Source organism: Aulonocara stuartgranti (assembly GCF_965226115.1).
Source record: "Aulonocara stuartgranti genome assembly, chromosome: 3".
Taxonomy (NCBI): Eukaryota; Metazoa; Chordata; class Actinopteri; order Cichliformes; family Cichlidae; genus Aulonocara; species Aulonocara stuartgranti.
The window spans coordinates 47,707,575-47,720,268 of NC_138941.1; the positions used below are offsets into that span (position 1 = coordinate 47,707,575).

General features: G+C 39.6%; 1 protein-coding gene across 1 annotated transcript in view; it reads left to right on the forward strand.

The window, feature by feature from the left end:
* tnfsf10l (TNF superfamily member 10, like) overlaps positions 1 to 12,159 on the forward strand; it is a 73,722-nt gene extending 61,563 nt beyond the window's left edge. Inside the window, exons 5-7 of the mRNA XM_082528727.1 lie at positions 3,167 to 3,330; positions 3,658 to 3,768; positions 3,880 to 12,159. Of these exons, the coding sequence (XP_082384853.1) occupies positions 3,167 to 3,330; positions 3,658 to 3,768; positions 3,880 to 4,065 (461 nt within the window). The 3' untranslated portion in view covers positions 4,066 to 12,159. The remainder of the gene's footprint in view (positions 1 to 3,166; positions 3,331 to 3,657; positions 3,769 to 3,879) is intronic.
* The last annotated feature ends 535 nt before the right edge of the window (positions 12,160 to 12,694 follow it).

A 12,694-nucleotide genomic window follows, 5' to 3' on the forward strand; every position in this document is an offset into this window, starting at 1 on the left:
GAGAGGAAAATGAAAGTTTTGCCGCTGAGCCGTATGTTTTGCATGTGCCGAGCATGCACAAAACTGTGGGTTGATTGGTTAAAATCAACGATAAGCACATAAACAGTTTTGGTTCCTACATGGTGCAGACATCTGGACTGAATTAGACTAAGGAACACTGACGAGCATTGGGAGCAGCTGCTCATGAAGTTTAAAAATATCTAAAGAAAAAAATCTGAAGAAGCTTCTCGGATGAAAGATAAAAAATCTTCAAGAAACTTAAAGAAGTCTAGAGCTTTTCTTTCCAAGCGCCTTAGATCACAGAAATGTAGCGCTACAGTCCGTGAGTGTCACGCACACCCAGTGGCTATTTTCAGATTTACACACACTACAGTCCTGTTTAGGAAGCTTTGTTTATTAAAATTATTCACAAAGAAATAAAATGTATTATTATCGAGTTCTTTGGTGCACACTGGGGCCTCTGGTTTCCCAGAAACCAAAAACATGTATGTTTGATTATTTATTTAATCAAAATTAGTGAACTGTGATGGAAGTCAACCTGTCCAGCCTGTACCCCACTTTTTGCCCAATGATAGCAGAGATTGGCTCCAGCCCTTCCACTGGTCCTATCTGTATAACCAATTAAAAAAGATGAATGGGTGGATTATTAAGTTATTCCATCTGTTAAAGTTCCAAATCACATTTTCTTCCCCATTTTCCTGTGTAGCATGTTTAGAAGCGCATTAAAGTCTACTCTGCTGCTCTTTTTCGTACCACTTCCTGTGTGCCCGAGGCATTTACTAAGAAACACTGAAGTTTTAAGCTGAGTCTGTGAGGTCTACCAGTATGCTGTATGTGGCAGTAAAGTAGATATTTATATAGTTCACAGATCAGAATCACACACGTTATAAAACATGGAATTTAAAGTTGGAATGTGTTTTTCATGACTTTGGTATTGTTTCATCTGAATCGGTCGTGCAAGCTGAAGGGTGTTGACAATCTGGCAAAGCCTTCCTTATGTTATTTCCACTGAGTTGACAAAGGGTAAGAAATGTGCTGTGTGTGTGTGTGTGTGCAAGAGCTAGAAAGACTGTGTGTGTGTAAGAGGGTGAGGTTCACACATTAAGCCTGGATTTCTCATAAGGAAGTACTGGAGGAACTTTGATCCGCGATGGGTGTTTCTTAGAAAGAGAAGTTATCCTACACATGAAGAAAACTGTTTCACGCTGGCACACACAAGCTATGACCCGACTAATTACAACTGAGAGTGTAAAGAATTGAAGTCGTCACCATGACTTTGCCATCTGGGTTTCGACTGTCCGTTTTGAAGCTTCAGAGTTTGCCTTTTGGCTGTTGCCACGTTGGTTTGTTTGGAGCCCTAAGGTACCTTATGTGGACAGCAAAAGCACAGCAAAAGTACAGCATGCTTACGTATTAGTTAATGAAGATAAGCTTGCACACATTTTGCAGACATTAAGAGTTATGCCATGAATTATCGCCATGTTGGACATCACCATTTGCTAGTTGCAACTGCGTCTTTCCTGACTGGTTGTTAGGGTTTCTGATAGTTCCTGGCTGGAAATTGGTTGCACAGAAGTTGCTGCACCAAAAACCTCCAAGCAATCGATTTGTTTGGTAACAAACTGCCTCAGTTTCCTGTTTTTCATGTTTGTCTGCGAATGCTTGCTAACTATTAGCTGAGCAGCAGTGCAACTTGAAAAACTGTACAATAAATTTACTTTTACATTCAAAGTAAAAGTTGCACTGCAGAGGTGCAGCCAACAAGTTTCAAAAAATGCAACTTGTACTTAAAGGCACACCATCTCCGTTTACCGTTTTCCAGTTTCAGTGCATCTTGAAGACCAAGTTGTCACGACTGTCACACAGACAACAGGTCAGTAACACACGTCTTGGATGGTTTGTTCCATACAGTAAGTCATATTATTTTTTGGATAGTACCTGCTAAAACAGCACGTACACAATGGTGCAGTCCACTTCATTGACTAGCAGAGGTGAAGCTCTTTTGGGAAAACTTTTCATTTAAAGTGAATGTACCCCCCCATCCCTTCAGTATCCAGGTGGATGTGTTCTAAAATAAAAAATCACCCAGCATGGAGTTCTTATGAAGAGAAAAGCTAATGCAGTTTTTGGTATCAGGCTGTAAACATGTTTTTTAATGCAAGCCTTTGGAAAGTGACTTGTTTTTGGAGCCTCAAGTGGCCACTAAAGGAACTGCAGTTTCTCGCACTTCTGGATTGAAAATCATTTTTCAGCGTTGGATCAGATGGAAGAGTTTATTCAGTTAAGGTCTCTGTGATGGTTATGTGCTAATAAATCACAGCATTTACATTGTAGTGTTATAGACTTACGCTTCTATTGTTGATGGCAGTGTTTCAGATTTGCACACTAGTCACACAAGTACACGTGGCAGAGGAAATAAAGCCAGCATGCACGAGAAATCACTTGTGTTAAATGTTTAATTTCTGCCATGAGGAAAACTGCTACACATGGTTCTAGTCAGCAGTATTCAGTATTTCCTGCATCTTACAGGACTTTGGCTTCAAGTTGGTGCCTCTTACCGGTGAAACAGGCTTAACCAAAGATTAAATCACCACTTCTGCTTTAAGTGGCCATTGTACAAGTTTGAATGTGCACTTCAGAGTGCCCTGTTACAGAGTACTCAGAAGGAAAATCCACATCGCCTACATTGTCCAATAGACATGGTGGCTCAACTGTGTAATGTAAACATCGTTCACCAAAATTTTAAATAATACTGTAATTAAAAGTGCTTTTTTTTAATCACAGGATTTTATCTTTTTTAACTCAGTATTTCAGATGTTTCTCAATATTTTAAGGGCTTTAGGGGAAAAGGCAAACTATTGCTCAACTTTGGCAGCTGTAAGAAAGAAGCGCACTACTCTGGAGTCACAAACTGTATTTATTCAAGGTTCATTTTGCCAGCTGCTGCCGCTTTTGAGCTTTGGGCAAACACTCACTGATATGTGTCTTTGCTTAGTTTTTAAACCTGGTATTGATTTTTTTTTTTATTACATCCAATCTATGATTTCTAGGCTTTAGCTGGTTTGTTTTTCCCCACTCCTTTTATTTTCCATCCCCATGTGACAGTTTTTCTTCCCTCTTCTGTTTAGAATTTGTCTCTTGACACTTTTTTAATCTTTGCCAACAGGGTTTTCTTCCTCCCTGAGCATCATGCCTGGTCTTCATCAGTCCTGCCGCCATTTGGTCCGCTCATGGGCCAATCAGAGCCTAGGAGCTCACCTGCACAACATGACCCTGTCTAATGGGAAGCTCCGAGTGCCCCAAGATGGGAGGTACTATCTGTACTCACAGGTGAGAAAGCTATGCAGATGGAGGAGATGCTCCAGGCACTTTGCCATATTTTTGTGTGTTTTAACATGACAAGTTTGTCATTAATTAACCTTGTAGTGATAGCTGCTGAATAAAGGTGTCTGTGACTGTTGTAAATTAAATTTTATTAACCATTAATTGTTGTTTACAACATGATTGGATTCATTATCGTAGGGTCTACCTTACAAGTAGGGTCTACCTGTAAGGTAGACTGCAGGAAACCTGCTTTTCTGTCAAAAACAAGGGCACGTCAAAGAGGAAAAAACATAAAACAAGTCACTGCATTAACTTATTTCCACCTTTGTCCAGGTGTATTTCCGTTATCCATCCCCATCTGCAAATGAGGGGGACCAGCGCAGCGTCAGCCACCAACTGGTGCAGTGCGTCTACAAGAAAACGTCCTACCCAAGCCCCATACAGGTACAGCATCTCTGTTTTCCTAAAACAATCAAAGATCACCCTGAAGTATTTGTACCTTTCAGCACTGTCATTAGCACTGGGATGATTTTCTACTTTGTAATTTTTTTCCAGCTCCTGAAAGGTGTGGGAACCAAGTGCTGGGCTCCAGACGCTGAGTACGCCCTACACTCCGTTTACCAGGGAGGACTTTTTGAACTGAGGGCCGGTGACGAGATCTTCGTCTCTGTCTCTTCCCCCACCATGGTAAATGCAGAAGAATCTGCTAGCTACTTTGGCGCCTTCCGTCTGGACCTCTGAGAGGAAAGGATTGGAGAAAAAAAAAGAAGCGATGGGACAATGGATGGATAAACAGATGGGCTGGAGAGCTTGGGGCCTTTTGAATATCCACTGATTGGGGGGGAAAAAATGGTCCTATAGACAGAAGAGGAAATGGAGGTCTGGATCGTCAGTGTTTGCTTGGGCAGATGCACTGAAGGATGGAAGAACTGGGGTTTGAAAGATCTACATGGGTGAAGAATACTGCAAGAGGATAGTGGATTTGCCTTTCCTGCTCTCTCGATTAAGAGAAAGCAAGACTTCAAGATAAAAGACATGTGCAATTGTGAAAAAGAAATAAATGTGAGGACTTTGATTTACAGTTGATTCTTAAGGGGGAATTTGCCACAGGAAAAAAATAAAATCACAACCTTCTAGGTGAAGTTCAGAAATTAGTCCACCATGCTATCTAGATCTCAATATAACATGACCCTACATGTGTGAATATGTCAGTGACCTTTTTATGGGAAAAAATTAAACCCTTGGTTTGGATTTGAAGAATTTACACAAAATAAAAACTTTACTCTCTACATCAACGGCTGCAGAAGAAAATGAAACAATCAAACCAAAGCAAAAACTTCTTTTTTAAGTGTGCGATGGGAGTTCTGTACATATGTATGGCTGAGAATGAGATTTACACAATGGACTGTGGTGATTTTAAAAGTAATTCATTTTTATTTTACCTTTGACTGGACTTAAAACCACTTGGGGAATCTAAAGACTTCCTACTTGCGAAACACTAAAACTGTGGATTTTATGTAAAGACCTTTAGTGGAGGAAGGGGATTGCCTCTGTGACAAACTGTAGAAAGAGCCAAGAGCTTTTTGAAGAGGAGTCTGCAAGCCAAGAAGAAGTGAAAACAAGGAGGGAGAAATCTTGATAACGCCAATAAGAATTAGCCCGGCACTGAAAGATTAAAGGACAGAGAGCGATGCTGTGGGTAGTATGCAGCCTGACCACTCTGCGTGGTTGATGTCTTTTCTTTCTCTTTCCCTTGATTCCTTCTCTTATCTTTTCATGTTAACTATTTTATCTATCTTGTCAAACCTGTGAAGCTGCATTATATTTGAGTTCATGGAGCAGTTATGCAACCAACCACAAAGCAACAATGTGAGAAGAAGATGACAGAAACACATGCAAATAGTCTAGTTTCACAATCACAGAGAGCATGGATTAAAGTGACATTTAGGTTGGGTTACATGGAGTTGTTGTTTTCACTGCAATGATCACTGGTTCCATAACATAAAAATCTCATTTTGGATACATGGAGTTAACATTGGTGTTATTGGTGTATTGCATTATCTTTCCAGGGTAGTAGCTCAACTTGAACATGGCAAAATGTGCACTTACCTAAAACAACTGCAGCATTTAGTAAAAGGACTGGTTCTTATATAGTGGACTCAAAGCAGTTCATACAGCTTGCCTCATTCACCCATTCACATGAGCACTTTTTTCTATGCTTTCTTTCACTGTAATTGTTGGTCTAGCTTCTGCATTTGGGGAAAGTTTAAAACCTGTCAAGCCTCTAGCAATGTCAATGCTTCAGTTAAAAAAAAAAGAAAAATCCTCTAGTATAGTAGCTAACACAGAGAAGGTGGAGATCCCTGGGAGGGTTGCATCAGGAAGGGCATCCAGCCTAAAAATCTGTGCCAAATCAAATATGTGGATGCATCCGCTGTGGCGACTCATTTTAAATAAGGGAACAGCCAATAAAAGCTTTCTCTGTGCTAGCTAGAGTGGAACATATTGTCCTTCTATTTGCTGAAAAATGATTGGTGCTAAACATTTTAACCACCATCTGGACACTCAGAATGCAAAAAATCCACACCTTAAGCAAGAACATGGGTTTAGCAGAAAAACTCAAAGGAACATTTTGATAGTTTGAATACACAGTCACCCACTGGTTTGTGGACATTCTCGAGCTTTGAGTTTAGCATTGTGGTGGTCGGTATCTTCAGCTTGCGTCTGCAAACATTTACTCATCAGGAGATTGTTTACTGAGGTCAGACTTCGACATGATCGGACCTGTTTCTGCAACAAGAGATTTGCCCCCTGCTGGTTATGAGAACGACTACAAATGTAAAGCACTTGACTTGGCAAAAAGGCTGGTTTTTAAGCAGCCTGTGCCCAGGTTAAGGGAAGATAAACAATACTTTCATTATGTAACCTCAGCTATGTTATTATTGTAGACGTCAGTGACAGTGAAAGAAATAGGGTATGGAAGCTAATTTAATGCATCGGTGCTGAAATTGTTTGTTCAGAAACACAAACAGCTGACTAAAATTGGCTGACAGTCACTTAGTAACACTGGTGCATACACATAACAATTGCAAACATTATGAGCAGTTCAGAAACTGTATTCTCAAACACACTCGGATGCTACAAATCTGAAACACAGGATCCCACACCAAGTCAAGCGAACACAGCCCAAGATTTGGAACGAGTGAGAGAGGATATTTGCAGACATAAACCATCCACCGCCTAGCACAGACACAACCCCTACATGCTTTTTTTTCTGTGTGCACATAAAAAAGTACACACATCGCCTCACACTACATCCAGGCTAGCCTGTGCTATGTAGACACACACATCATCCAATGTCACATCCAGCGAGAAACATATGCCCTGATTAATCTGGGCTGTCTAGCCTCCCTGTGCCATCTGGTAATTGTCAGTGATCTGGCATACAGCGAGGGTGCGCACACAAGAATTCAAAGGGCTTGGTTCACATAGATGATTCAGAAAATGCGGTAAAAAAATGTTTTTCACATGTGTTTATTTGCAAATGTGAGCTCCAGTTTGCTTTGTACACTTTGTACACTTAAGCACACATTTAATAGGGTAACTTCCAGACTAAGCCCCTCCTTCCCATACAGCACAGGATATCTTTGTATGCATACCGTGAAGAAGGTTATTTTATGGTGTAGTTTTGTCAGGCATGCTATGAAAACACAGCAACAGAGCTGGTTTATTTTCTACTCAAATCACAAAATGAAAGGCAAATCTCATATTGCATTAAATTACTGTTTTAAGCTCAATTTTTGCTGGGTGGCACGCACCTGCACATGTTTCTGTTGCTCTAACGCTCCCTGTGTGAAGTCAAGTTATATTCCAGTTAAAATAATATATGGTAACTTCAACAATTATGCAACATGTTAAATAATATTATAACTGTAAATCTCTATACCACGCATACAAAGTTTTCCTACCTTTTGCAGTTTAAATGGTTATTCTTTTGAGTGAAAAAACAAACAAACAGACAAACACCTTTACCACAAATACCTTTTGTGGAAAGGTATTTGTGGTAAATCTAAAATTGTACTTTCTGCCAACTAAACTGTTAGCCAGACACAAAAAAGTGTGATTGCTTTGGTTGCTAGCAAATTACTGAAGTTGCCGATAATTTGCAGGAAAGTTGTAGAATTATCTGCAAAGATGTTCCATTTACTGGCCAAGCCTTAGTAAAACTTAAAAATATACAATTCAAACCAGAAATCTAGAAAGTTAACTAAGTAAATGTTGTGCTTTGCTGCTATAACCAATGCGTTTCAAAAGATGCACCTTTTACTTTAATGGAGAACTGTCTTCATGTTGTACTTTCCTTAATTTCATTGCCTTTTGGTGACTAATTGGTGAGGGTTTGCAGACAAGTCAGTGTTTCTCATGCAACAGCAGCAATCTGCTAACAAGGTTTTTGGTGCAACATCCTCTTGGTAGCCAGTTTCACATAGTGACTACCAGTAACCTCCATTAATCACTCAATAACATACTGGAGACTTCACACTTTTACTTGTTGCTGCCACAGCGGTCATTCTCTAGGCCTGTATGACTGGGGTGTAGCTGGCAATAGCTAATAGATAATTAGCTTAGATTAGCATAGGTATCAGAAACAGTAGAATTGATAAGAAGTTGCATTGAAACTTTTCAAATGTTTACTAGTAGCAGCTTTATTAAATTCACAGTATAGAAGACAGGCTATTTGTGAGCAATTAGTGAGCATTGGGAAAAGTCGTGGTAATGGCTTCCATGTTTATTTTTTTGTGCTATGCTAGGCTAACTTAGGTTTTACAATTTGCAGGCAAAAACAATGTTACAAATTTGCTCCAGATTTAACAGAAAGGATTATAAAATAACATATTTCAGCATTTAGCTGTGTTGGGGTCTCTGTGCATAGTGATTTAGTGATTTAAAATGTTTCACAATGTGTCACAGAGTCACAAGATAATAATTGAGAAGTTTATGTCACGTAAAGTCACTTTTCCATCCATAAATGATTGTCCTCTGAGATGTATTCATTACGCTGAAGCCAAAGATTTTCAGAGATCCATATGTTGCAAGTAATTGGACAGTTGTTCTGTTATGATTTGATTTACAGATCATTTCATTACATTTCTGTGTACACACTCGTTACTCCTGCTGGTTAGTTAATTAAATTTCTGAAGCTAAAATGTTTTTCATGTGGAGTACCCTGCAGAGTGAGTGTGTTCATCTCTCAGCATTTCACTTTCTGTTAGATAATGTATAAATAAGGACACACGCTGCTTTAGTTTATCATTTAAAAACATAAAACATGAGCTTGTCAGCACACTGTGGGGTAATGTCACAACAAATCATCCAAGTAACTCAAAACATCAGATGGTGTTTGGTGGGGGTGAAATAAATCCAAGTCATTGGATTTTACTAGGCTGATGAGCAACAATAGTCGGTCCTAAACTCAGAGTACATTACTGGGTCAATAAAAAAAGCTTTCCCCAAACTACTCAAGGTTATCACAGAAATATTAACTAACACGATAGTAATGTAAAACAGTGACAAAAATGTTGCAACTTGAAATGAATCAAAGATTAGGTATTGCCACTGTCTAGTCTTGTGGTTGTGGGTGTTCTTTTATGTGTTGGACATAAGATGGACATAACATTCATGTGCCTTAAACCTACAGTCTTACTAATACCCAGCAGGGGGCGACTCTTGTGGTCGCAAAAAGAAGTCAGATTTTATGGAGGCCAATGAGCAAAAAGTCTAACTTTTTAACTTATCTGCAGCCACTCTAAACACATTGCTGATGTGTTTATGGTCTCAATTCCTACTTTTAAGCCTTACTAAATACAAAATCGTTGCTATTATATTGGCAAGATTGAAAGTATAGTGCATGAGAAAGCGAGAGCATAAAGTTAAATTGATGAGGCGACTTAAAGTAAAACCAAAGTTTATCATATGTAAATGCTGCTCATCCAGCAGATGATCATTAGAAGGGTCGTATTGTGAGATAGGAAGAGTACAAATATATGTGTGGTCTGCTGTGAACCCAACACGTGTTTGGTTAAATCTGTTGGATTGTGAATGATAAAACATCACCACCTAGCGATGTTTACCTTTGTAGTTCAGTTCTTATTATTGAGCAAGGCCTGTTTTTGATGTGTTTTGGTAAAATATTGCTTTTAGTTTGAAATCAGATCTTGTCTGTTTTCCTGTGCGTGTATCTGTGTGTGTGTGTGTGTGTGTGTGTGTGTGTGTGTGTGTGTGTGTGTGTGTGTGTGTGTGTGTGTGTGTGTGTGTGTGTGGTTATGCACAAAAGTGGTTTTGGACAACAGTTGAAAGCATTGCGCTTGAAACTGCCAGACCGCGAGTCAGACATGTCCATCTCTTGCTCTCTACGAGACCTGGAAAGAGAAACTAAGCCATCACCGTGGGGCACTCTAAAATCTAGACCTCATGTAAGTCAGCGTTGAGATCTTTTCCAGTTATGCTCTCTTTTGAGCTCCCATCCAAGATTCATGCTGTGTTTATATTTTGCAAGCAGCGTGGCTTGTGGAACATAGATATATATTTTGAAGGGGAGGGCTTCACAAGTCCAGTTTCACTTTGACAAACTGGGTGTCCAAACACAATAGCTTCTCCAGTCTTGGCTTTACACGGGGTGGGAAAAACACCACCTTCAAGCTCCTGTTTTGATCCCGGTGAGGATGTAGCTGTATTTAAGAGTCTGAGGTCGTGATTCCCCGACACAATAAACCATTTGGACACTAATAAACAAGCTGAATGCATCTTTTCTCATAAAACACACACTGAGAGCCAAATTTTGGAAGAACTTGAAGCATACATTTTAAATTCATAGCAACCATCTACCTTACATATCTTAACATGTTGCCATAATGATTTTGCACAGAACCACAAGTGAGACCATTATATGTTATAATTTGACCACAGTTCCTGCCAGTTAGCTAATTTTCTATGATTCAAGTTGTTCCCCAGGTGCAACCCAGCCATTATATTTGGTTTCAACACCAGCTCTAAGAAACATCTGTTGCTTATTAAATAGCTGCATGTTGCAGGACACTTAAAGAAATAATCGAATTTAAGTCTATTTAACAGCTCGAGTGACTGGCAGATTTTGAAATACACCCCCAAATGTTGGCGGAGTACCACATACACAGCAAATATGCCGCAGTGCTCTGTTGGCACCGACATGAAACAACTAACTCTATCAACTCATCAGGACCAGATTAGTTTTCCTTTTGCCAGTTTTTGCAGGGAACTGACACAATGATAAATACTGTTTTGTATTATTTGGCAAATTTATTGAACTGAAGAGGACAAACACAACCAGATCCCCCAAATGTCTTTATATCTCCACAGGCGTACTTGTCAGAAGTCAAACATTTATATTCTATTGCAAGCACCGAAACAGCCCTCGAGGAGCTGAGGACAGGCAAATTTCCCCCACTGCAGAGGATTGGAACTGTGTACATATTTGAATATCTTACAAATAAAAGACAATCACTGTTACGCAATAAGTCGAACATATGCCAAACAAGCATCTGAAAACAGCAGAGTGCTTTTTTTAAATTGCTGCTTCTATTTCTGACTTTGATGTGCACCACTATGCAGATTTGTATCAGTTGTCACTAAGCAGCACCGCTTGCATAATTAAACATTAAATCTCATAATCAGCTGGCTGTCTAAGCTTTGGTCCAAAACCTCACATATAATTCTGTTCTTTCCAAAAATGAACACATGTCCTTTCCAATGCTAGCTTGACTAAGAGTACAAGAGTGAATGTGCTTTGAATTCCGGTGACCCACTCTACCACCAAATTACACATTTAGAATTTCTCCCAAGAAAGTAATCGCTCCATGGCCTAAAATGATGTAAACATCACTTTTACTAGTCATGGCTCAATAGATATGTAAATTAGCCCCAACCTCACCCTTTGGCTCATGGAAGCTACACTCATTTACTCACTCACAAGATTTCTTTGAACACAAACAAGAACAGCATTAGACCCCACTGTGTGAAGAAAATGCAGGGCTGAATTTGTGAATCAGACAGACCCATAACAGAGATAGTATTCTGTTCCTGCCAGTCAGAGTAGAGAAAAAACTCCCTGAGCGCATGAAAATGTTTACAGTTCCTGTAGCAAACTATCATCACAAGCAAAGAATTTAGGTGGATTAGCACTAGTTGGAAACTTTTTATTACAGTCACAGTAGTGTATTGTATTTTCCTGAAGTCGGCTGCTGTGGTTTTCACTCCTCTTCTCCACTCTGCGTCACAAACACAGTCTAGCAGAGGACACACTCGGTGAAACAGAGAGCAACTAAACAGCAGCAGACTTACACTGAGCTGAAATGAATCACGTGCACACAGACAACATAAATCTTAGACTTCATTATGAAACAGCTTCTAGTGTGTTGTTAGTGTTAGATAAAGCTTGTTTCCAATTCCCCACTCTGACAAATCAGCTACATTGATGACTACACTACAGTCACGAGGCGGAGATTTTCGTTCATGATTGTTTCTGCTCATATATGTCTTCTAGTTTATAAAAAATGACATGTTAATACACTACAAACTGATTCTCATCACAGGGATCACTGAAACAAACAGTTCTCCATTAAAGCGGTTTATGAATGTAGATACTGTTCAACACATATCCTTTTGCTTTTCTTAAAATCACATTTGATACCAACTGAAGAATGTACATGTAAAGTTCTGCTGATTGCCTTGTGCCTTTTAAAAATAATGCTCTTCTGTGTCGTTTTGTGCTCAAATAAAGTGCCTACTGTCAAACAGGAATATTAGTGCCAAGTTGTTTGCTTTAAATAGAGATGTAAGTGACTGTGTAAGTGAATGTGGCATGGTTGTTGCTGTCACATGGGCTGATCTGCTGGGATGTTTCCACATAACCATCTCTAGGATTTACAGAGAATGGTCTGTAAAATGCCTTCTTGATTTCAGAGGTGAGGAGAATCAACACGCTCTCACTCCCAAAGCGTAACATTTTACGCTAGGTGACAAACCGTCGATATATTACGATATATTCTACATTACGAGATCAGAAAAAATGAAAACGTGAGAACGGTTTGGAATGAATCTACACATGTACGCTCAGGAGTGAGAACGTGCTGGGACAATGGCCAAACTCGACAGGAAGGTAACAAAAAGCATTCGTTATGGCCAAGTTATGCAGACGAACATCTTTGAATGCACAAAAAACTTGAAGCAGCCATGCTACAGCAGCAGAAAGCCACAGCAGGTGCCACTCCTGCCTGATAAGATAATAGCAGCAAACTGATGCTTCAATTCACACAGGCTCACCAAAATTTGGACA